This window comes from Zea mays, chromosome 8 (assembly GCF_902167145.1).
Source record: "Zea mays cultivar B73 chromosome 8, Zm-B73-REFERENCE-NAM-5.0, whole genome shotgun sequence".
In the NCBI taxonomy this organism is placed as follows: Eukaryota; Viridiplantae; Streptophyta; class Magnoliopsida; order Poales; family Poaceae; genus Zea; species Zea mays.
Genome location: NC_050103.1, coordinates 70,687,102 through 70,713,741, shown reverse-complemented (window position 1 = coordinate 70,713,741; position 26,640 = coordinate 70,687,102). Strand labels below are relative to the sequence as shown.

The window sequence follows — 26,640 nt, the reverse complement described above, 5'->3', positions numbered from 1 at the left end:
CAAGTCCAGGTCACAAGCTCAGCACCGACCTGCTGAATTCAAAGAAGAAAGAAAAAGAAACGGGAAGCCTTTCTGGACGGATCAAGGCCCAACAGTCCATCTCAGCAGCACAGAGACGCAGCGCGTGAAGCCCACTAAGGGCAGCCGCGTGGCCCACGTCGCGTCGTTCCAACGCAGCGGCGGGAACCGACGTCGGCTCAACCTCCGCCAGCGACCGTGTCGTTTCGTTGCTTTTGCTGAACCTTGGAGGGAGGGACGAGGGCATTCGCGATCCCTGCTGAACCCGCCTTTCCCTCTCCCCATTTTTTGAAAGCAGAAAAAACACAGGCTCACGGACCTCTCCTTGCCGTCGGCGGCGACTTCGCGATGTTCCAGATGCTGGGCCTCCGCGGGGGGAGCCCCAGCGCTGGCGAGGCGACCCCCGTCATGAGCGGGGACGGCGGCGCGGTCGCGGGTCCCGCGCGGCCGCTGCGCCTGGCGTACTGCGACGAGAAGGGCAGGTTCGTGATGGACCCCGAGGCGGCGGCGGCGCTGCAGCTCGTGAAGGGCCCCGTCGGGGTCGTCTCCGTCTGCGGCCGCGCGCGCCAGGGCAAGAGCTTCATCCTCAACCAGGTACGGCGCGCGATGGGGCGAGTTGGTTTTTTCGGGTGACGCCTGGGTCTGTGCGTCGACGGTGCGGTGCGCGGCTACGGTTTCGGCGTTGTTTTTCTGAGATGGATGACCCGCTGGTTTAGTTTGGGGCTTCGGCCGGACCTTTGAAAGTTCAAGTGATAATTTTTGCAACTTGATTTGTAGGGTTTATGTAGAATCTTGTCTTCTAGGGTTTATTGACTCATTGACTGGTGGAATTGTAGCTTTTGCCCGCAATTCGGAAATATGTTGCGAGTTGACAGTGCGAGAAGCATTAGGATAATAGAACTCAACATGCGTGCAACTTTCAGTCAGAGACAGGGAATTGAAATTTAAGGAGTATCAATGTGTGTGGCTTAATTCCTCATGAAATGGTTATGGGTTAAGACGTGTTCATACATTAGGTGTGTGGTTCTTGTTAGCAACATCAGTGTTTCAAAGGAAGTTTATGGACTTAAACCACAATTTGACCACCTTACAGGATTGTGACATATCCCAGTATTAGAATGGTGTATTGCACTTTTATTAGCAAATGAATGCTTTCTCTTGACTGTAGGAGTATTGGCTTTTTGATTGTAGGTGTGTTATCTCCTTTTAAGGATTAGTCCGGTTGTCATCGTGCAATTAGTCCATGGAACCTTTTTATGTTCTGGAATCATATGAACGTTACATTTCCATGCTTGGGTGGTGCTAAGCATAGGATTCTGCAAAACCAAACAAAGAACTCCGTGAGTAATAATTGACAAAAGCTGGTGGGTGCCTAGGATGCGAAAAAAGTGTAGGAAGTAGGAACACAAAAGTTTGGTTAAACATCACTACGGGCTTCAACTTGTTTAAACAGTTATTCACTTATTTGATTTAGACTTGTAAAAGATGAAGGGATGGTGTGGTACAAATTGACTAGGACTCTAGGAGCGAAGATTACTTCTAATTTTTAAATGGCATATAACAGAACATTATCAATTACTGTTCATTTTTAAATGGTCTGTTAGCATCTTCATTTTGTTAGCGTCATACTGGTACAAAGTCTTTAAATGACTTCAGTAATTTTGTAGTTTTAATTAAGGTATGGGAAAATTGCTGCTTCTAGGTATTCTAGGTTATAGATTCAAGAGTTTACTGTTTCCTATTTTTCTTTTTCTAGATGGTAAGTGTGTACACTAAAGCTTCTCAGTTTCTTTAACCTCATTTGGATCCATGAAATGAAATTTAGAACGTATTAGTAATTTTAGATGAGGTGTCATTCTTACGAGTCACTATATACCCCATACCTAGCTTTAATATAAGTTGATGTTCTTTCATCGACGTTATTTTTGTTTAATTCTCTGCATCACTTGATAAAATTGACACTCTATGTAGCTTCTTGGGCGAAGCAGCGGTTTTCAAGTGGCTTCAACACATCGTCCTTGCACAAAGGGACTTTGGATGTGGAGTACGCCTTTGAAGAGAACTGGTTTGGATGGAACTGAATACAGTCTTGTGTTGTTGGATACTGAAGGAATTGATGCTTATGACCAAACGGTATGTACTAGCGGCTTACCCTTGAATTAACAGCCTATTATTTAGAATTGACAATGATGTGTGCTTATTGATGTTAACAATTATGATATTTTTTAATTGGACCCACACCTTTTTTTGTTGAGCTGCACTTTTGGGTGAATCAGAATCATAGCACTGAAGTGTGTTGACTATAGCTTACTTCTCTGGTGATCTTATTTAGTTGTTTGTGTAATACTGCATATATTTGGAATTTCTGCAATGTTGTCTCATGTGTACTCTTTCCATTTTGGCAGGGGACCTATAGCATCCAAATATTTTCCTTGGCTGTTCTGCTGTCGAGCATGTTCATCTACAACCAGGTACATTTCTGAACAAATGAATTAGTCATCTTTCGAACATGGAGGGAATTGTAGACTGATACTTAGGTGCTTCAGTTGTAATTGTTTTCATATTGAAGGACACTAACCTCCGAGCCTTTTGCTACTTATTCTAGATGGGAGGTATAGATGAAGCTGCATTGGATCGTCTCTCACTGGTCACGGAGATGACAAAACACATACGTGTCAGGGCCTCAGGTGGAAGGTCCACTGCATCTGAACTTGGGCAATTCTCTCCTGTCTTTGTTTGGTTGTTGCGAGTAAGATATTTCATTGCCTTTCTCTTGATATTAATTATGTCTACTGAATACTGAATGCTTTGAATGTTCCCTAGTTGTGTATCATCTTATAATTCGTCAAACATAACATCAGGTCCTGTTATGCATCAGACACCTTTGGCATGTGATGACATTGTGCTTCTTTTCCTACAGGACTTCTACCTGGATTTGACAGAAGACAACAGAAAAATTACTCCAAGGGATTACCTAGAACTAGCACTAAGGCCAGTTCAAGGTGGAGGAAGGGACATATCTGCAAAGAATGCGGTACGACAGATTTTTATGGGTGAAATGTAGTTATGTACTTCTGCTTAGGTAACTTGAGATATGGACTATTCTTATACTTATTTTGTTGTTCTGGAAGATAAGGGAGTCCATCCGTGCCCTTTTCCCAGATAGGGAATGCTTTACTCTTGTGCGACCTGTGAACAATGAGAAAGATCTCCAACGCCTGGATCAACTTTCTGTAAGTATTTCTTGAACTACAGTGAATGGTCTGCTGTTTGTGGCCTTGTACTTAAAATGCTCAACACATATCATACATACATGATAGGTAGAGTCAAACTTCTCTGAACTCTTAAGCTCTCCATTCATGCAAGTAGCAAAGTATCCATGTGACTACTCCCTGGAAAGCAAATGGATCTTTTGTATGCTTCAGTGCAGACTACATTATTTTGTGTGTTTTCCCAGTAACTACACATTTTTGTTATGGCAATAATATATACTTATGTTGTACCAGTGCAAGAAGACAGTCTTTAACGCAACTTCGATCACTGATATGAATTCTGATGTTTTTGCAAAACCTGTAATTTAACTCTATGAAATTGCTCTATTAAAACAAATCTATGCTTACTGTGTTGTTATATGTTCGATCCAATATTCACATGTATAAGATATCAATAGCCAAAGTTCAAACAGTTTGACTGCATGTATCTGAACATCTCCTCTTTTATGACTGCTGAGAGTAGTAACCATCAGCATTTGGTTTGCTCCACCCATCATGAAACATAATTAAAAAAAAGCCTGTATGTCTTTGGACTCTGAGGATCTTTGTTCGATGGCAGTAGAACAGATTATGTTTGTCCCTTCAGGAGTTAGAATCATGATGTACGTTCTGGCATAATCATATTGTTCTAACAGATTGATGTTGATGCAATATTTTCAAATTTCTATGTTGCAGCTGAGTAATTTCCGACCAGAGTTCAGATCGGGTCTGGATACTTTCACGAAATTTGTTCTTGACCGAACAAGACCAAAACAACTTGGAGCTAGTACAATGACAGGACCCATCCTCGCTGGACTGACACAATCATTTCTTGATGCCATTAATAGCGGTGCTGTCCCTACGATATCTTCATCATGGCAGGTATATGAAGATTTATTATAGCAATGTGGATTATTTTGGTCCTTTCAGTCGTTTTGGCATGCATAATTACCTGATTGATATACAAGTATGCTTTGAAAAATACAGATTGCATTAGCATAACTTTGCCACTGAGAGAAACTATTTAGACTTAAAATTTGCAAATGACAGTAATATTCTCAATTGTTTGATGAGCAACCGGAGTATCTATGCTGCTATGCATTGGCCCATGAACCTTTATAACATTTGATGCACCTCTTTGGTTCAACCATTATAAAGATATTATGTTTCTCTCTGGGTGGAAGTTATCTGATTCTTTTTAAATTTATTATGCAGAGTGTGGAGGAGGCAGAATGTCGGAGGGCATTTGATTCTGCTGTGGGCACTTACAATTCTTCTTTTGACCATAAAACATATATAGAAGAGGTAGAGTTGCTATTGAGTTACTGAATGTTCTCATTTGAACTTTGGAATTTCTTCTGACTTGTGGCCTTGTGGGCATTTGTAGGACTCTTTGAGAGAAGCACATGAAGATGCCATGAGGAAGGCTATCAGTGTTTTTAATGCTTCTGCTGTTGGTGCTGGGTCAGCTCGTTTAAAATTCGAAAAGCTTCTTCACAGTTCTCTCAAAAAGGCCTTCGAGGTGATGCTATTATTAGTCATCATCTTCTTTTGAGTCAGCATGCCCACTACTTATTTTCTTCCACATGAACCATTGATTAATGCCTGCCAACTGCTGAAGTAAATTACTTGTTAATTACAATTATTATCAATGTGTAGGCTAACTCTGAAGCACATGAATGCAGGACTACAAAAGGAATGCTTTTCTGGAGGCTGACTTGCAATGTTCAAATAGAGTACAGAACATGGAATCAAAGGTGCGAGCAGCATGTAACCGTCCGGATGCAAAGTTAGATGACATAATCAGGGTAAGACAACATGAACTTCTCTGCTGCTGTAATTAATTGACAAAAACCTATTATCGATTGTTGTTTATGATAATGTCCTTGTTGCTGGATTAACTACAGCTCCTTGATGGCCTGCTCACAGAGTATGAGTCAAAGGCCTATGGTCCTGGAAAATGGAAAATGCTTGTCACATTCTTACAGCAATGGTATTCACCTCTTCAAATGTCTTGTTTGTTGATGTTGAATGATGATCTCATTATCTCACAATCATTTTATTCTTTTGTTGGAATGATCTCTGCAGTATCGCTGGCCCTGTCCTGGACTTTTTCAAAAGACAGTTGGAGCATATAGATGCTGAAAGGAATGCCCTGAGATTGAAATGCAATTCAAGCGATGATAAGTTGGCATTGCTCAGGAAGCAACTTGAAGCAAGCGAGGGTCACAGAGCTGAGTATGTGAGGCGCTATGAGGAAGTTCTGAATGATAAACAGAAAATTTCGAAGGATTACTCTACTCGTATAACTGAACTTCAGATCAAGAGTAGCAAGTTGGAAGAACGGTCTTTGAGCTTGTCTTCTTCTCTTGAAACCGCCAAACGGGAATCCAATGATTGGAAGAGCAAATATGATCATGGTATTTTGCAGCAAAAGGCAGATGAGAGCAAATTAAAATCCCAAATTGCTTCTCTGGAATCTAGGGTGAATATCAGCGAGGGCAGGTTGTCGGCAACACGTGAACAAGCTGATTCTGCTCAAGAGGAAGCATCAGAGTGGAAACGTAAATATGAAGTTGCTGTTAGTGAGGCCAAAACAGCTCTGCAGAGAGCGGCTGTAGCACAGGAACGCACAAATAAGAAAGTGCAAGAGAGGGAAGATGCTTTGAGGTCAGAGCTTGCTAACCAGCTATCTGAGAAGGTAATCCTCTCTCAATGTTATGCCGTGCACTCGTTCTCTCAATGTCCAGGAAAAGAAAGTTATGATATAGTCAATGTTCTTCTTCTTCCTAGTCTTGTATGTGCTTCTTGGTCACTTTGAGTTTGCTTGTTATGTGTAAACAGGAAGAGGAAATCGCCAGATTACATGCAAAACTTAGTCAAACGGAAATTCATGCTACCAGTTTGATCTCGAGGCTTGAGGTATGTCTGTCCCTGCTATCTCCTCTCTCCGCTTCTCTCTCAACATAATCTCATATTGCATTGATCAAATTCAGGCCACCGAAGCAAAGTTGAAGAGCCACGAGTCGGATTCGTTGGCTTTGAAGGAGGAGATCAGATTATTGACTGATAACCTGGAGTCTGTTAGAAGTGAAGCGATGTCGCGTGAGAAGGAAGTCAGGATCCTGGAACAGGAAAAGAACCATCTTGAGGAGAAGTATCTGTCACAGTGCAAAAAGTTTGATGAGATAGATATTAGATGCAAGGAAGCTGAAAGGGAAGCGAGACGAGCAACAGAATTGGCTGATGTAGCTCGTACAGAAGCTTCTTCTGCTCAAAAGGATAAGGGGGAAGCTCAACGGCTCGCAATGGAGAGGCTTGCACTGATAGAAAGAATTGAGCGACAGGTTGAAGCTCTAGAAAGAGACAAGGCTAAGATGGTGGAAGAGATCGAGAGACTTCATCAGTCAGAGAAGGATGCTGTGTCCAAGGTCGCATTGCTCGAAAGAAGCGTCGATGAGCGGGAAAAAGAGATTGATGAGATGTTGAAGCGGAATAACCAGCAAAGATCCAGCACGGTTCAAGTGCTTGAGAGTCTGCTGGCAACAGAACGTGAAGCATGCGCTGAAGCCAATAAGAGGGCAGAGGACTTGTCATTGATGTTGCAAGCAACTCAAGGCAAACTGGACATGCTCCAACAAGAAACCACACTTGATAGCAAGCTCAAGACCTCTGCAAGGCGCTTAAGGGGTGAAGGTACAGAGTCTGTACATGATATGGATATCGACGAAGACAATGGTAGGCGCCGGAAACGATCAAAAAGCACAACAAGCCCTTTGAAGAGCAATCACACAGAGGATGGTGGATCTGTATTTATTGGCGAAGATACTTGCAACGGGAGTCAGCAAGGGACAGAAACAGAAGACTACACCAAATTTACAGTGCTGAAACTGAAGCAGGAGCTGACCAAGCGCGGGTTTGGTGCCCAACTCCTCCAGTTGAAAAATCCCAACAAGAAGGATATTGTTGCCCTGTATGAAAAGCATGTCGTCGGCAAGTAGTACTTGTATGCTTTCTAGACTTCCATGTAGTGTTCAAACATGAATTTACACGATCGTGATTGAAGCGAAACAATGCATGTAACTTAATTTAAATCTCCTGTATCTGTATTTCTCCAATGGCGCAGTTCATTTTAACACATCGGCGAATACCTGTATCATTTTAGCACATCGGCGAATGACATAACTACTGTAGAGTACAGATGGCTGGTCAGACTGAACCTCTTCTTTTTCGTATATGTGGGTGGTTTGAGTGTCGAGTAACAAAAAAAAAAACTAACAAACTAACACTCCATTTTAAAATGTAGGGCATGTAAAGCCAAGTGTTTTTTCTTTCTTTTGAAGAGTTAATATAACTTCAGCTACAGGTTTGCATTTCACATGTCTTCTATGAGATGTTGATTTGAAATTAGTATGCGTCTTCGTTTGGATAATACTTTGACCAGCAGTTATGTCATTTAGTATGTATTGAATTATTTTCATACGAATAGAGCACCTGATAAATCAGTACCAAGAAAACTAGTACTCATCTAACACTCTCTTAAAAACTATTGAATCATCACTTCTTCTAAAGACAGTAACACCAACATCAGTAAATAAACAATTGTAGCCCATTTTACATAATTGAGAAACAGAAAGCAAGTTGTAATCTAAAGAATCTACAAGAAAAACATTTGAAATGGAATGGTAAGGGGATATAGCAATTTTACCCAAACCTTGATTTCCATCCTCGAATGTGATTGCTCTTTGAGAATCTTCATTTTTCTCATGAGGAGAACATCCTTTTCTCCCCTGTCATGTGGTTTGTGCATCTGCTATCGATTGTCCAAATTGACCCGCCGGATGCATAAACCTACAAAAAAAATTTAGGCCTTGTTCTTAGGTACCCAAACGGTCTTGGGCCCTTTGACATTAGAAACAAGCACCTTGGGTACCCAAACACAAGTCTTGAGACTCTTGTGTTTGCTCCCAACATATTTGACAACTACTTTGCCTGATTTGTTAGTTAGCACAAAAGATGCATCAAAATTTTAAATGAAATGCTATGTTCATTTGATGCATTGACAATTTTATTTTTATGCATTTTGATATGAGTTGAATGCCTAGAGCTAGATGCCTCATTACTATACATATAAGCATGATGAGAAACAATATAAGGTTTTCTAGCATGAATTTTCCTAATTTTATGCTTAGGATAGTTCTCAGGATATAAAATGTAACCCTCTCTATACTGAACCATGGGAGCCTTACCCTTAACAAAATTAGATAATCTGTTCTTGGGGGCATTAAGCTTGATGTTGCTTTGGCTTCCTTGTTGGAAGCCAATGCCATCCTTAATGCCGGAGCGTCTTCCATTATAAAGCATGCTACGAGCAAATTTAATTTTTTCATTTTCTAACTCATGCTCGGCAATTTTAGCATTTAATTTAGCTATGATCATTTTGTTTTTTAATCATAGTAATGTGATCATTCATAGCATAAACATTAATGCCTCTACATCTAATGCAAATAATGACATGCTCAATAATATATGTAGAAACATTGCAAGCATTCAATTCTTCTATCTTGGCATTTAAACTATCATTCTCAGTTTTAAGACAAGAAATTGAATCATTGCAAATGTTAAGCTCTTTAGACAAATTTTCACATTTTTCTACTTCTAGAGCATAAGCATTCTTTAACTTAACAAATTTATTATTTTCCTTAACAAGCAAGTCCTCTTGGCATTCCAAGAGATCATCCTTCTCGTTAATGGTTTCTATCAATTCATTAATCTTTTTCTTTTGGTCCTTGGTAAGGTTGGCAAAGAGAGAAGTTAAATCATCATTTTTATCACTAGAGCTACCCTCATCATCGGATGTAGTATATTTGGGGGTTTCTCTAAAATGTACCTTCTTCTTCTTGCCGTCCTTAGCCATGAAGCATTTGTGGCTGACCTTGGGGAAGAGAAGCCCTTTGTTGATGGCGATGTTGGCGACGTCCTTGTCGGAGGAGGAGTCGGTGGAGCTCTCGTTGGAGTCCCATTCCCGCCCCATGTGCGCCTCGCCACCCTTCTTCTTGTAGTACCTTTTCTTTTCCATCTTTTTCTTCCCCTTCTTGTCGTCGTCCCTGTCACTATCACTTATATATGGATATTTAGCAATAAAGTGACCAGACTTACCACACCTATAGCACACCCTCTTGGAACGGGGTTTGTAGTCCTTCCCCTTCCTTTGTTTGAGGATTTTGCCGAAAGCTCTTAATGATAAGAGCCATCTCCTTATTGTCGAGCTTGGAGGCATCAATTAGGAGTCTACTTGGTGTATACTCTTCCTTCTTCTCTTCCGTTGCTTTGAATGCAACGGGTTGCACCTCGGGTGTGGAGGTGGCGCCTTGCTCCAAGTTGACAATGCGTTTGGAGTCTTTGATCATAAGTTCAAAGCTCACAAAATTACCAATGACTTCCTCAGGGGCATCTATTTGTATCTAGGATCTCCACGAATTAATTGAACTTGAGTAGGACTACGAAAAACAAGAGATCTTAGAATAACCTTGACCATTTCATGGTCATCCCATTTGGTGCTCCCGAGGTTGCGCACTTGGTTGACCATTGTTTTGAGCCGGTTGTACATTGCTTGTGGCTCCTCTCCTTTGTTGAGGACGAATCAACCAAGTTCTCCCTCGATCGTTTCACGCTTGGCGATTTTGGTCACCTCGTCCCCTTCATGCGCCGTTTTGAGGACATCCCAAATTTCTTTGGCATTTTTCAATCCTTGCACCTTGTTATACTCCTCTCGACACAAGGAAGCGAGGAGTATAGAAGTTGCTTGGGAATTAAAATGCCTTATTTGGGTGGCCTCATCAGAGTCATAGTCCTCGTCGTCCACTTGTGGTGCCTACGCTCCAAACTCAACAATATCCCATACGCTTTCGTAGAGTGAGGTTAGATGATACCTCATTTTATCACTCCACATACAATAATCCTCACTATCAAAATATGGTGGTTTGCCTAGGGGTACCGAAAGTAAAGGAGAACACTTTGGAATGCAAGGATAGCGTAGAGGCATATTACTAAACTTCTTGCGCTCTTGGCATATTGAAATAGTAGACTCGGCGCCGGATGTGGAAGGTGATGAAGAGCTGGTCTCGTAGTAGACCACCTTCTTCATTTTCCTTTTCTTCTTGTCACCTTTCTATGTGACTTGGTGGAGGAAGCGGATTCCTCCTTGTGCTTGTTGACGACCTCCTTTGATGGAGTTCGTTCATCGTTCTTCCTTCCCGAGCCTTCGGGCTTTTCGCCGGTGACCATCTCCCTCTTGGCATGTTCTCTCGACATCACTTCGAGTTGTTAGACTCTTAATGAAGCACCGAGCTCCGATACAATTGAAAGTCGTCTAGAGGGGGGGGGGGTGAATAGGTGAAACCTGAAAATTATAAACTTTGAACACGCATTATGCCCGAGGTTAGTGTTAGAATAATTTGGAGTGCAGAAGATAGTTCTCCTTGCCAAGAGTTTCTCAATCAATGCGAATAACTTTGGGAGCCAACTCAAATCAATATGAGCAAGGGAACTTTTGGAGAGAGGAAAAAAGGGGAAACAAATCAAGTGGAGATCAATACAAATGAACACGATGATTTGTTTACCAAGGTTTGGTTCCAAAGAACCTAGTCCCCGTTGAGGAGGCCACAAAGGTCGAGTCTATTCCAACCCTTTCCCTCTCTCAATCGGTCACATAGACCGGTCGAGTGCTTCCCCTTAATCACTTGGGTCACTAAGACCCCGCAAGGATCACCACACACTTAGGTGTCTCTTGCTAGCTTTACAATGCACTTAGAAGTTTAGAGTGAGAATAAGAAAGCAATCCAAGCAGCAAGAGCAACAAAAGAAACACAAATGATCCTCTCTCAAGTCTCTGAGCAATTGAGTTGATTTTGGAGCTTGGAGGGAATTGAATGCTTTGATTGTGTCTTTGGAGTGTTTGCCTTTACTCTTGTATTGAATGTGAAGTTCAGAAAACTTGGATGGCTTGAATGGAGGTGGTTGGGGGGTATTTATAGCCCTAACCACTATTCTAGCCGTTGCTGTCGATGGCACACCGGACAGTCCGTTGGTGCACCGGACATGGCACTCTTCATTGTACAGTGCATGCCACGTCAACTTCCCATTGGGGTTTGGAGCGATTGACCGTTGAAGTCCTTTGTCCTCTTGCAGCACCGGACAGTCTGGTGGCACACCGGACAGTCCGGTGCATTCTGACTTCGCAGCTCTGACTTCTGCACTGTGCACTTTTTACTGTTCACCATAGTCGACCGTTGGCGCAGTTGACCGTGCTCCGTTGGCTCACCGGACATGTCCACCGGACAGTCTGGTGAATTATAGCGGAGCGACTCCCACAGAATCCCGAGAGTGGCTAGTTCACGAGTGCCTTGGCCTGGGCAGTGCACACAGGACAGTGTCTGGTGCGCCACTGTCAGCACTAATGCTTGTATTTGCTCCAAACTTTGTAGAGTTCCCAACTCATTTTCTTTGTTGGTTTATTGTTGGGGGTCTGCTTCGTCGCCGAAGGTCCTGTGAGAAGAAACACCTTCGGAAGGCCAGAACAGGAACAATGCCGAAGCTACCAATCAGGGAGCTTCGTAGTGTACTTCCAAATGCACCGACTTAAAGATGAAATGACCAATAGGCCCATGATAACCTGTGTTATGATTGTAATCATTTGTAGAGAACATGAATGTAAATTCACATAGGCTGCGTCCTGTGCCTATAAATAGGTGAACAGTACCCCCGTACTGTTCACGCTTTCGCATCTTACTTGTACCTTTGCCTTCTGTCAAGCTCAAGGTACAAATGTAATTTGATATTACTCTCATGTTTTCATGATTATTTAATAATAGATATTTATATTATGATTTCATATAATTGTTTATGTTGTTTTCCTATGTTTCATAAGCTTCATCCTCTGTTTATACATGTCATACTTATGAAGGTATGTCCTTCATAACCTTCGTCCGAAGATCGTTATATCCTAAGGGAAATAATGCTTCAAAGGACGAAGGACATTAACATTTAACATTTTGTGTTGCCTTGTTCTTAACTCATAGCATTTGAGAACAAGTCCCCAACATTGGCGCCCACCTCCGGTGAACTCACTTCCACTTTTGAGCTGATGGCTTCATTCAACAATCAAGTCGTAGCACCTTCGGCTACGAAGCTAGTGCTCCCGATAACAGGCGGCTCAAGTTCAGAGCCGGCTAACAAGAAGCAGAAGAAGGAAGCACATAGAAGGGTGCAACATGTTGGGGTGCAAGGACCCTTCATCAAGTCAAAATGGTCCCACATCCCAATCACATTCTCCCAGGAGGACCTTCAACTCAAGGATTACCCTCACAATGATGCTATGGTCATATCTTGTGTCATCAAAGGATTTTTGGTCCACAATGTTTTGGTTGATACAGGTAGTGCAGAGGATATCATATTTGCTAAGACCTTCAGACATATGCAAGAGCTAGAAGACAAGATTCATGATGCTACACACCCTCTTTGTGGCTTCGGATGAAGGCAGATTGCAGCACTCGGCAAAATCACGATGCCAGTGACCTTTGGCTTCATCCACAATACAAGGACTGAACAGGTTGTGTTTGACATTGTTGATATGGAATACCCCTACAATGCAATCATTGGTCGTGGGACACTTAATGCTTTCGAAGCAATACTTCATCCAACATATCTATGTATGAAGATACCTTCGGAACAAGGGCCCATTGCTGTTCATGGGAGTCAGGAAGCCGCTAGGAAAGCCGAAGAAAGCTGGACAGACTCAAAAGCGATCCACAATATAGATGGAGCCGAAGCTTGTGAACAGTACAAGTACAAAAGAGAGAAGGCTACTTCGGCTGATCAGCCGAAGCCCATGCTTCTATGTGAAGACTGAAAGGATCACGATGCCCAAGAGGGGGGGTGAATTGGGCTTTTCTAAAAATCAACACTAATTAAAAGCTAAACAAGAGCTAAGCAAGAGCCCAACTTCACCCCAACAACTAGCACTAAGATAATAATACTAGAAACACAATAATGCTAAGACAATACTTCAAATACTTGCTAAACAAATACACAATGAAAAGTGCTTGAATTAAGTGCAGAATGTAAAGCAAGGTTTAGAAGACTCCTCCAATTTTTCCCGAGGTATCGAAGAGTCGGCACTCTCCACTAGTCCTTGTTGGAGCACCCGTGCAAGGGTATCACTCCTCCTTGGTCCTCGCAAGAACCAAGTGCTCACTACGAGATGATCCTTTGCCACTCCGGCGCGGTGGATCCCTCGAGACTGCTTACAAACATGAGTCGGGTCACCAACAAGATCTTCACGGTGATCACCGAGCTCCCAACGCCACCAAGCCGTCTAGGTGATGCCGATCACCAAGAGTAACAAGCCGTAGACTTTCGCTTGACCAAGAGAAGCCTAATGCAAGTGGTGTGTGCTCTAGGTGGCTCTCGCTAGCGCTAATGAGGAACAAATGCGGATTAAGATTCTCTAATATCCTCACTAGGCTTTTGGTGCTTGCAATGCTCTAGCAATGTGCTGGAATAAATATGGGGTGCAAGACATTGAATATGGTGGGTGGAGGGGGTATAAATAGCCCTCACCCACCAACTAGCCATTACCAGCATTTTCCTGCGCGAGGGCGCACCGGACAGTCCGGTGCGCCACCGGTGCGCCAACGGTCGTTTCCAACGACTAGTTCTGACAGTTAGCCGTTGGGCTGATGGCACACCGGACAGTGAACAGTCACTGTCCGGTGCACACCGGACAGTCCGGTGCACTGTCAGGTGCACTGTCCGGTGCGCCACTATAATTCAACTCTGAAACCTGCGCTCTCGGGTTTCTACGTGGGGAAGGCTCTTCCCCGGGCCAGCCTGGCCCCACCTGGCAGAGGGTGCACCGGACAGTCCGGTGCCCCAGGGCCAGAAACCCTACTTCTTGTTTTTCAGCTGTTTTTCAAATCGGTTTTCGTTCTAACTTGTGAGTGAGTTCTAGAGTGACACCTAACACTGAATGTGAGTGTGATTGTGCACCAACACTACACTAGAACTCTCTTGGTCAAACTACTTATCGACAACCCCTCTTTATAGTACGGCTAAAAGAGAATAAAAGACCTAACTAAATCACGAGTGTCCACATCTCCTTGACACTCGGACTCCGTAGTCCTTCACCTTTTGTTTCGTCGTTTTAGCCGTCGCTTCGAGTTCTTATCTCCGGGATTGTTTTCACCGTTGTAGTACTTCTACCTGTAATGCGACCTAACTTACCATTTGTCTCTGCAAAACACACGTTAGTCACATATAACATTACGTTGTCATTAATCACTAAAACCAACCAGGGGCCTAGATGCTTTCAATCTCCCCCTTTTTGGTGATTGATGACAACCCTACAAGATTTGTGAGAGTAGTTTGTTTTGAAATTTCTGTCAATAGAAAAGATGGTTAGTTATACTTAGTGATCTTTGACAGAAAGAATGTGTACCATAATAATAAAAATGAGCGCATACACATCGTAAGTTTCTTGTTCATATAAAAGTGAAATTAAATCGATGAACACGAACTAGAAAACTGGTGATAAAATATAGGGTGAAAACATAATACACACAATCAATCATAAGTATCGAGAGTATATATAGAGTTTGTGAGCCAAAAGCACCAAGCTAGTACAGAGAGTAACAAGCACATATATTACATCAAAATGACTCTCTACTAACTCTCTAACTCCCCCTAGCTCTCACAACTCATATCTCTCCCCTTTTGGCGTCAAACACCAAAAGGGTACCCGAACCTACACATCTGAAGCGGGAGGAGGCGGCGGGGGCGCATCCGGTTGCGGTCGAGGCAGCAGAGCGAACGCGGCGGGGGGTCAGACTCAGTCTCGGATCCAGGATCTGCTGTAGAAGCTGGAGCTGGTACTGACTCGGACTGAGGCCGCATTACAGAAGCTACCGGAACTGAAGTGGTCACAGATACTGCCACATCAGTAGTGGTAACAGCAGATGCTGGTGGCACTGGCGGCTGAGGGCAGACAGAGCTGAGAACCGGTGACGTGAAAGCCAGGGTGACCGGCCGGAGCGGAGAGGAAGAAGGACCAACAAAAGGAAGAGGGGGTCCTGACTGAATCGTTGGCACAACAGGAGCCTGAAGCGGAGGAGGTGGTGCAGACTGAACCGGGGGAACCGAGACACCAGAATGCTGTAGCATAAGAGCCATGAATGCCCTGCTCTCAGCCCGATCCTGGAGTAGCTGCTGCTGAAGAGAATCCTGCCTGTCCTGTATGGTCTGAAACATCGAGAGCATCCTCTCAGATAACCGGGTCTGCTCGGCTGCCAGGTGAGCCTGCTGCTGAGTGAGAGACTGGAGAATCGAAGCAATAGCAGGGTCAATAGCCGGAGGGACAGCAGGGGTAGCACTAGAACTCCCAGCCTCATGATCATGTGAGCGTGGAGGCGGTGGCGGAGGAGGAATCCCAAAATCATCATCATCATCATCATCATCATCAACTGCTACATCCTGAGCTTCAAACTGATGAAGAGCAGCATCCTCGGCCTGAGAGTCAAAAACTGGAGCAGAAGCTGGCACAGGAGCCTTAGGCGCAGGACGGTAGGACCCAAAGACAAGGCGTGAGGCCTCAAGTGTACCCTGGAACTATGGAGGCCGAATCAGCTGCGCAAAAATGTGACACAGGTAGTGAGCATATGGCAACTGTTGACGAGCACGTATGCCATCCAAAACGGTGTCCTCGATCTCACAAATATGGAAATCCACGACGTCAAACTCAGAGTGAGAGACCAGGGCACCAAGGAGCCAGAGCTGGATATGTGTGGTAGCCTCCCTGTATCCCATCCTCGGCAGAAGAGTCCGTCTGATAAGCTCAAATAAGAACTTGGCTGCTGTAGTGAAATCTGCCGGTGAACGTCGCGACCCATCTGAGAAGGGCGGGCGGAACAGAGCCGCGACGTGAGCTGTACCCGGAGCCACACCGTCGTGAGGGCGACGAGGAGGGTCAGAGGTGCCGTAGCATAAGCTATGAAGTCGAGTCGACGACTCGTGAAATCCAAAGAGCTGGCGAATCTGACTGGCTGTAATAGTGACATCCTCTCGCTCAAAACGAAACCTCATCCAGTGATGATCTGGGTCTATCCATACAGCCGCGTAGAAAACTCGGACCCACTCCTCAACATACCTGCCGCTGGTAGTCAAAAGGGCCAGAAGGCCAGACAGATATGTGAGGTGCACCTAAGAGTCAGCACCGGCGGCAAGCAGAAAAGCTGGAAGATCCAAAAGCCGGTGCACTCGCAGAGCAATCTGTGCAGACAACTGTGCCCTGAAGAAGGATTCCTGAATCCTGGTGCTGAAGAGGTCAACTGCTGTAGGGTCTCTCTGAGCCGGTAACCGAGACTCCACGGGTACATATCTGAACCTACGTACCCGTGCCGCTGTAGCACGCTGAAGGTCAAAAAGTCTGGGATCCACAGCAAGTGGTCGTACCTCAGTCTCATCGCGCTCCCGGAAACGAGGTGGAGGGATAGGAGGAGCGGAAGCGGGAGCGGGAGGAGGAGCAGTGGAAGCTGGTGTAGTGGAGGTAGCGGGTATGGCTGTGGTGGTGGATGGCGCAACAGGGGTGACAGGAGCAGGTAGAGTGGGTGGTGGAGTGGAAGCAGTGGTGTGAGTGGAGGAGCGAGGCCGAGAGGCGAGGCGACGAACACGGTACACAATCTGATCTGATGGAGTCTGTGGCTGATCCCCTAGCTCGGCCTGCGCAGCGGCTGCTGCTGCTGCTACCGCTGCACGAGCTGCTCTGTCCGTACGCCGCTTCTTGCGGCCTTCCTGCTGCTCCAAGTAGACAGTCTTGCCCTTGACCTGCCTGAAGGGGCAACGAGGATCCTCATCATCGCCTCCCCCTGGCGCCGACACATTCTTCGTGCACGGCATCCTGACCTGACGACTTCAAATGAGAGAGAGAATCTAAGAACAAGTCGATAATAGCCGATAGAATATCAAAAGAGGAGACGTCTACCTGGAAAGTTCACACGAGAGGTGAAAATCCAGGCAGGACAGAAGACGACTCACGGGCAGTCAAGGTCACTGAAATGACAGAAGAGGTGAGCACGTATTAGTCACATAGTCATAAGTATATGAAATGTGAATAAATACATACACAGAGAAATATGGCACAGAAAACGAGAGATAAGGCGATCGAGTGGTCAAACGACGTGAAAACGGCGTTTGAACGATAAATAGAGCCATAGGAGGTTTGGAATTTGAATTGAGGCACGAAATGACATGGAATTGAGCCGATACTTCACGAATAGGTTTATATGGGTGATAGGAGTGAAGTGTGTGCTTGGTTTGAATTTAGGCGAAGAAAATGAAATTTGGGCACTCGGCTCGGAAACGATTGCTCGAAACGGGGAATTTGGAAAAATTAAAGCCTGGAATATCGGATGGGCGTGAAATTTTGCGAATATGCTACTGGAGATGTTGTGAAGGTGCCTGAAAAATCTGGGTTCAATTGGAGCATTTTTGGCTGGTTTGGGCATTTCACCGAACACGTGGTGGGCGGAGTTTTAGGGTTTCGGTGAAAACACTATGTGGTGTGGGAAAACCCTCCCTAAGGAGCTGAGAACCTACAAGAATGTTCAAGGCACACAGAGGAACACATATGACCACTTGGTTTCACTAGAATTCACAAGAATTTTAAATGGGCACAAAGGGGTGGAAGAGGGGGCTTCACTGGTGGCATGAGCTCAGAGAGAAGGGGGGAAAGAGAGAGAGAAGAGGATACACACCAGAGAGGGAAGCACGAGCACAGGATCGCCGGAGAGGAACAGCAGACGCCGGCGGGGGAGATTGGATCGCCAGTGAAGCAGAGAGCAGAGAGCACAGATGGAGAAGAAAGCCTCTGGCTCGATCGCGGGCTGGAGGCGATTTTTTAAAACGTGATATGGGCGCACCGGATAGTCTACAGTGCCTGTCTGATGCACACCGGACAGCGCACAGTAGTTGTCCGGTTAACCACCGGACAGCGCACAGGAGAAAGACATTTTAGCGCGCGGCTGCCGGTGCACCGGACATTGCACAGTGCAGTGTCCGGTGCACATCGGACTGTCCGGTGAGCCCAGACAGAGGGAAGTTTTGAAATTTTTGAATTTTTCTATCTAATTTCCAACCAAACCAAATCCCAACTTATAAACACACAAAATAACACTTGTTGGGACAGGTATTGGCACCCTCATATACTTTTCTCATAATTTTCAAAATATTTTGCCATAGGCTAGATAATTTTTAGAGAAAATAGGCAAATGGTGAAATTTGCATTTTGGCCTTGCACCAGGGGTTTTCATGAGTGATTTGAGTTTTGAATACTCCCCCTAAGTGCGGTACCTCATGCATATTTCAAGAACCAACAATTGCATAAAAAGTAAGAATTTAAGTGCTAAAAGCTTAAAACTAAGACTTGTCAAGTTTGATCCGAGTTAAGCTTTTTCACTCGCTTTGTTGGCGGTTATCTCAACTAGGTTAGACAAGCCCTAGATGCAATACAAGAAATTTAAACATGCAATGCAAGCTTGACAACACCATTTGACATTTTACATAAAATTTCTGAGATCAAGAATATTTAGTTCATTCCTCAACATGCAAAAGCGGGTCTTATCAAGTGGCTTAGTGAAAATATCCGCTAATTGATCTTCCGACCTCACTCCTTCTAAAATGATATCTCCTTTAGCAACATGATCTCTAAGGAAGTGATGACGGATATCAATGTGCTTGGTGCGAGAGTGTTGTACAGGATTATTAGCAATTTTAACAGCACTCTCATTATCACACAACAAAGGTACCTTTTCTAGAACTACGCCATAGTCTAGAAGAGTTTGTTTCATATATAAAATTTGTGTGCAGCAAGCACCTGCAGCAATGTATTCCGCTTCGGCAGTTGACAAGGCAACACTGTTTTGCTTTTTGGATGTCCATGAAACTAGTGATCTACCAAGCAGATGGCATCCCCCAGAAGTACTTTTCCTATCAATTTTGCAGCCGGCATAATCCGAATCGGAATAGCCAATTAAACAAAAGTAGCTCCTTTGGGATACCACAAACCAACGCTTGTGGTGTGCCTGAGATACCTAAGAATTCTCTTAACAGCGCGAAGATGAGCTTTCTTAGGATTAGATTGAAATCTAGCACACATGCAGACACTAAACATAATATCGGGCCTAGATGCGGTAAGGTACAATAAACTACCAATCATAGAACGGTAGAGAGTTTGATTAACCGGGTTACCTCCCTCATCTAAGTCGAGATGTCCATTTGTTGGCATGGGGGTCTTGATTGGTTTGCACTTCTCCATGTTGAACCTTTTCAACAAGTCTTTGGTATACTTCTCTTGTGAGAGAAAGTTACCATCTTTCATTTGCTTGACTTGAAAGCCGAGGAAGTACGTTAGCTCACCAATCATTGACATCTCGAAATCCTTCGACATCAACTCACCAAATTCCTTGCAATGATAGTCATTTGTCGAGCCAAAGATTATATCATCAACATATACTTGACAAATGAAAATATCACCGTTATGTTTCTTTGTGAATAGAGTTGTGTTGACGGTCCCGATCTTGAAGCCCTTTTCGATGAGGAAGTCGCGAAGGCGCTCATACCAAGCCCTTGGAGCTTGCTTTAGCCCATATAGCGCCTTGGACAACCTGTAAGCATGGTTAGGATATCTAGGGTCTTCAAATCCAGGCGGTTGCTCAACATATACAAGTTCATTTATGAAGCCATTTAAAAATGCACTTTTTACATCCATTTGATAAAGTTTTATATCATAGCATGATACATATGCAAGTAGGATACGGATGGCTTCCAATCGAGCAACCGGTGCAAAGGTCTCTCCAAAATCTAAGCCTTCAACTTGAGAGAATCCCTTTGCAACTAGTCTTGCCTTGTTCCTTACAATCACACCTTGATCATCTTGTTTGTTTCTGAACACCCGCTTTGTTCCAATGGTTCTTGCATCTTGTGGGGGCTTCTCCAGGGTCCAAACTTCGTTACGGGTGAAGTTGTTAAGTTCTTCATGCATGGCATTCACCCAGTCCGGATCCTGTAGCGCCTCATCTATACAAGTATGCTCAACACAAGAAACAAAGGAGTGATGTTCAATAAAAGAAGCATGTCTATGTGATCGAGTAATAACCCCTTGTGAAGGACTCCCGATGATTTGGTTTTGAGGATGAGCTTGAAGTAGTGATGAGTTTCTCCTATCAACCACTTGGGAAGAAGATCCTGGAGCATCAACATCTTCGGCTTGTACCCTTGCTTGTTCATGAGAGACAAATGTATCTTCATTTGCATGCCTCTCATCTTTTTCATCATCTTGTGGTACATTTGATGAAGAAGGCATGTCAATGATTTGCACCTCTTCTTCATCTTCTTTTGGTTTGATAGCTCCAATTGGCATGTTCTTCATTGCTTCCCTAAGTGGCTCATCACCTACATCATCAAGATTTTCAAGTGCTCCTTGGGAGCCATTAGTCTCATCAAATTCCACATCATATGTTTCTTCTACCATGCCAGTGGCATGGTTGAATACTCGATATGCTTTGGACTTTAATGAATAACCCAAAAGAAAACCAATATCACAACGTCTTTGAAACTTCCCTAGGTGATGGCGTTTCTTGTAGATGTAGCATTTGCACCCAAACACCCGGAAGAAGGAGACGTCTGGCTTTTTCCCATTTAGCAGTTCATAAGGAGTCTTCGCAAGTAGCCGGTGAGGAAATAGCTTGTTTGATGCATAACATGCAGTGTTGACAGCTTCGGCCCAAAACCTCTCCAGTGTGTTATACTCATCAATCATTGTTCTTGCAAGTGTGATCGAGGTCCTGTTTTTCCTTTCAACAACTCCATTTTGTTGAGGTGTGTATGTTACAGATACTTCATGCTTGATCCCAATTTCATCACAGTACTCATGAATGTTGGTGTTGTCAAATTCTTTGCCATTATCACTTCTAATCTTCTTGATCTTGCAATCAAATTCATTTTGTGCTTTCTTGGCAAACTTCTTGAATATAGATGCAACTTCAGATTTGTCGTGGAGAAAGAACACCCAAGTGTATCTTGAGAAGTCATCAACAATCACTAGACAGTAGAGGTTGCCACCGGCACTTACATAATTTGTAGGTCCAAATAAATCCATATGAAGTAATTCCAGTGGCCTTGATGTTGACATGAAAGCTTTAGTAGGATGTGTATTAGCAACTTGCTTTCCAGCTTGACATGCACTACATGGCTTGTCTTTTTCAAACACCACATCCTTTAATCCTCTAACCATGTCTTTCTTTAATACCTTCTTGAGTGTGCTCATCCCAACATGTGCAAGCCTCCTATGCCAAACCATCCAAGGGAAGCTTTGGTGAAGAGGAAAGTTCTTAAGTCTGCATCTTCTGAAGTGAAATCCACTAAGTATAGGTTGTTGTATCTAAATCCCTTGAACACCATTGATTCATCATCCATCTTTGATACAATAACCTCTGTTGGAGTGAATAAGCATTGAAGTGTAAGATCACAGAGTTGACCCACTGATAATAAATTGAAGCTCAAAGGTGCAACTAAGAGAACATTTGATATTGATAAATCATTTGAAATTGCCACCTTGCCAAGTCCTTGCACTTTTCCTTTTGAATTGTCTCCAAATGTGATTTTATCTTGTCCATCAACATTCTCATCAAGCGAGGTGAACATCCGTGGGTTGCCTGTCATATGTTGTGTGCATCCACTGTCAATAACCCAATGGCTCCCACCGGTCTTGTAGTTCACCTACATCCAGAGACAAATCAAGCTTGAGTTTTGAGGGCCCTATATTGCATAGGACCAGTGACTCTCTCAATCAAGGACTTTGCAACCCAGATTTGTCTAGGTCTACTCTTGTTTGGTGGACCTAGGAATGTAACTTTGACCTTTCCATTTGCAACCTTTCTTAGAACATAATGAGCATTGAAAGCAAATGGTCTTGAGTGCTTAGGCAAGGGAGTTGGTGGTTTGGCTTTGCAGTTGTGGGCAAAATGACCTTCATTTCCACACTCAAAGCATTTGATAGGCTTGTGAGTCTGCTTAGGCTTGTATTGAGTGGTAGCTTTCTTTTGCACAAAAGCATTGTATCCAATACCACTCTTGTTGTTTTTCATGACAGTGTTCATAAGCAGCTCATTTTGGAGGTATTGACCCTTGTTGAACTTTTGCACACTTGTTGCAAGATGTTCATTTTCACTCTTTAGTTTCTTGACCTCATTTTTAAGCCTTTCATTATCCACTGCCAACTCATTGTTGAAATCATTGTTCTCAATAACAACCTTTCCTCTAGTAGTTGCATCAGTCAAGTATTTCTTCAATTTTTGGTTGTCTAAAGTCAAGACTTCAACTTTTTCAGTCAATTCATCATGTAGACTAGTTTGCTCTCCTTGACTCAAATCATCACATAAGGTTGCTACATCAATCTTAACAACAGGGTTAATAGCCTCATGTGTTTTGCAAGATAAAAGTTCATTTTCAACAAGAAGATTGTCATGATCAAATTTAATCTGAGTATAGTCTTCCTTGATTTTTACTAGTCTATCTTGCAACTCCCTATTAGCTTCATTTATTTTTTTCACATTTATCCTTAGCATCTTTTAGGGAGGTTGTGAGCTCATTTACAGTTGATGACATAGTTTTATTTTCTTCTTTTATTTCATCACTAGCTTTCATAACTATGTCATATTTGGCATTTAAAGATTCATTTTCATTTTTCAACCTATCACATTTAGCTTTTGACTTCTAATAATTTGAGTATATTCTTTAAGTAAGTCAGCTAGCTCATCATATGAAGGTGAAGCAAATTACTCATCACTATCACTATCACTATCATCAGTAATATCAATATCATTTTGTACCTTTCGTTCACCTCTAGCCATGAGGCATAGGTGAGAAGTCGATGATGACGATGGTGGTGGTGAAGAGAAGTCCCCGGCGATGGCGGCAACTTTTTCATCATTCTCTTCTTCACTTGAAGAAGATCCACTTGATGACTCAATGTCAGTGAGCCAGTCACCAACAATATATGCCTTTCCATTCTTCTTCTTGTGGAACCTCTTTTGCTTCCCATCCTTCCTCTTGAAGAATTTCTTTTCCTTCTTTTCATCATCGCTGTCATCTTCTTTCTTGCCCTTGAACTTGTTCTTCTTGGGCTTGTTACATTGATGAGCAAGATGACCGAGCTCACCACAGTTGTAGCAATCCATCTCAGAAATGGGCTTTCTTTTGTTGGAAAAGAATTTCTTCTTTCTTGAATCAAATTTGATGCCTTCTCTGTTGAGCTTCTTCAACATCTTGGTAGTCTTCCTTACCATCAAGGCAATGTTAGCATCAAGGTCATCATCACTTGAGGATTCTTCCTCAACTTGTATTTTTGTTTTTCCTTTTCTTTCTTGATTTGCTTTGAGAGCCAAATCCTTTCTTTTGGAAGATGACTCTTCTTTGTCGTTGATGTGCATATACATCTCATGAGCATTGATCTTTCCCAAAATCTGTGTAGGTGTGGTAACTGAAAGATCCATTTGATGTAGCACAGTGACAATGTGTCCATATTTGTCTATTGGGAGGACACTGAGAATCTTCCTCACAACATCCGGTTGTGAGATTTGAGTAAGCCCCAATCCATTAACTTCCTCTACAAGAATATTGAGACGTGAGTACATGGCATTGGCATTTTCATTAGCAAGCATTTCAAAAGAATTTAACTTTCTCATGGCTATGTGATATCTCTCCTCACGCTCACTTCTAGTTCCTTCATGTAGAGCACAAATGTCCATCCACAAATCATGAGCATTTTTATGATTTCTTACTCTATTGAACACATCTTTGCAAAGGCCTCTAAAAAGGGTGTTTTTGGCCTTAGCATTCCATTTCTCATAATTAAACTCATCACCTACAAGATTTGTGCGATCTCTAGGTTCGGGGAATCCTTGTGTGGCGGCTTTATAGACACCAATGTCTATAGCCTCTAAATATGCTTCCATATGAATTTTCCAATAAGGAAAATCGTCACCATCAAAAACGGGAGGAGGTCCATCCCCACCGGACATCGTAACTCTTAGCAGTTAAGTTAATCTAAGAGCAACAAGGCTCTGATACCAATTGAAAGGATCACGATGCCCAAGAGGGGGGGGGGGTGAATTGGGCTTTTCTAAAAATCAACACTAATTAAAAGCTAAACAAGAGCTAAGCAAGAGCCCAACTTCACCCCAACAACTAGCACTAAGATAATAATACTAGAAACACAATAATGCTAAGACAATACTTCAAATACTTGCTAACCAAATACACAATGAAAAGTGCTTGAATTAAGTGCGGAATGTAAAGCAAGGTTTAGAAGACTCCTCCAATTTTTCTCGAGGTATCGAAGAGTCGGCACTCTCCACTAGTCCTCATTGGAGCACCCGCGCAAGGGTATCGCTCCTCCTTGGTCCTCGCAAGAACCAAGTGCTCACTACGAGATGATCCTTTGCCACTCTGGCGCGGTGGATCCCTCGAGACCGCTTACAAACTTGAGTCGGGTCACCAACAAGATCTTCACGGTGATCACCGAGCTCCCAATACCACCAAGCCGTCTAGGTGATGCCGATCACCAAGAGTAACAAGCCGTAGACTTTCGCTTGACCAAGAGAAGCCTAATGCAAGTGGTGTGTGCTCTAGGTGGCTCTCGCTAGCGCTAATGAGGAACAAATGCGGATTAAGATTCTCTAATCTCCTCACTAGGCTTTTGGTGCTTGCAATGCTCTAGCAATGTGCTGGAATAAATGTGGGGTGCAAGACATTGAATATGGTGGGTGGAGGGGGTATAAATAGCCCTCACCCACCAACTAGCCGTTACCAGCATTTTCCTCCGCGAGGGCGCACCGGACAGTCCGGTGCGCCACTGGTGCGCCAACGGTCGTTTCCAACGGCTAGTTCTGACAGTTAGTCGTTGGGCTGATGGCACACCGGACAGTGAACAGTCGGGTTTCTGAAACTCTGAAACCTGCGCTGTCGGGTTTCTGCGTGGGGAAGGCTGTTCCCCGGGCCAGCCTGGCCCCACCTGGCAGAGGGTGCACCGGATAGTCCGGTGCACACCGGACAGTCCGGTGCCCCAGGGCCAGAAACCCTACTTCTTGTTTTTCAGCTGTTTTTCAAATCGGTTTTCGTTCTAACTTGTGAGTGAGTTCTAGAGTAACACCTAGCACTGAATGTGAGTGTGATTGTGCACCAACACTACACTAGAACTCTCTTGGTCAAACTACTTATCGACAAACCCTCTTTATAGTACGGCTAGAAGAGAATAAAAGACCTAACTAAATCACGAGTGTCCACATCTCCTTGACACTCGGATTTCGTAGTCCTTCACCTTTTGTTTCGTCGTTTTAGTCGTCGCTTCGAGTTCTTATCTTCGGGATTGTTTTCACCGTTGTAGTACTTCTACCTGTAATGCGACCTAACTTACTATTTGTCTCTGCAAAACACACGTTAGTCACATATAACATTACGTTGTCATTAATCACTAAAACCAACCAGGGGCCTAGATGCTTTCAAAGACATAGCAGAGCAGAAGGTACTGCTGTGGTCTCAACTATCTAAAGAGCAGGAGAAAACTTTGATAAGGTTTTTATTCAACTACAAAGATGTTTTTGCTTGGTCGGCCAATGACCTCTGTGGTGTCAACAGAGACGTCATTGAACATTCACTCAATGTCGACCCATCCTTCAGGCCAAGAAAGCAAAGGCTTCGGAAAATGTCTGATGATAAAACCGAAGGTGCTCGGAATGAAGTAAAAAGACTTCTCAGTGCTGGTGTCATCAGAGAGGTAAAATATCTAGAGTGGCTAGCCAATACTGTTATGGTGAAGAAGGCCAATGACAAATGGAGAATGTGTATTGACTTCACAGATCTTAACAAGGCCTGTCCAAAGGACGAATTTCCATTACCAAGAATAGACTCTCTTGTAGATGCAGTAGCTTCTTCAGAGCTTATGAGTATGCTGGATTGCTGCTCAGGATATCATCAAATATGGATGAAGAAGGAGGATGAGCCGAAGACTAGCTTCATTACTCCCAGTGGCACCTATTGCTATCTTCGGATGCCTGAGGGGCTCAAGAATGCTAGAGGAAGCTTCAGCAGAATGACAGCCAAGGTCCTTCATTCCCAGATAGGCAGAAATGTGCTAACATACGTTGATGATATCATAGTAAAAAGCACGAAGCAAGAAAATCACATTACCGATCTACAAGAAACATTTGCTAATTTCAGGCAAGCTGGCCTGAAATTAAATCCAGAAAAATGTGTCTTTGAA

At 43.5% G+C, this 26,640-nt stretch overlaps 1 protein-coding gene across 1 annotated transcript; it reads left to right on the top strand.

Moving 5' to 3' along the window:
* The first annotated feature begins 217 nt into the window (after positions 1 to 217).
* Positions 218 to 7,407, top strand: LOC100272243 (Guanylate-binding family protein). The gene is made up of 14 exons (XM_008656297.4): positions 218 to 612; positions 1,990 to 2,151; positions 2,424 to 2,489; positions 2,624 to 2,767; positions 2,939 to 3,052; positions 3,150 to 3,251; positions 3,966 to 4,151; positions 4,485 to 4,574; positions 4,657 to 4,791; positions 4,955 to 5,077; positions 5,177 to 5,262; positions 5,358 to 5,970; positions 6,114 to 6,191; positions 6,266 to 7,407. The coding sequence occupies exons 1-14, from the start codon at positions 367 to 369 to the stop codon at positions 7,268 to 7,270; spliced, it is 3,150 nt and encodes a 1,049-aa protein (XP_008654519.1). The 5' UTR covers positions 218 to 366; the 3' UTR covers positions 7,271 to 7,407.
* The last annotated feature ends 19,233 nt before the right edge of the window (positions 7,408 to 26,640 follow it).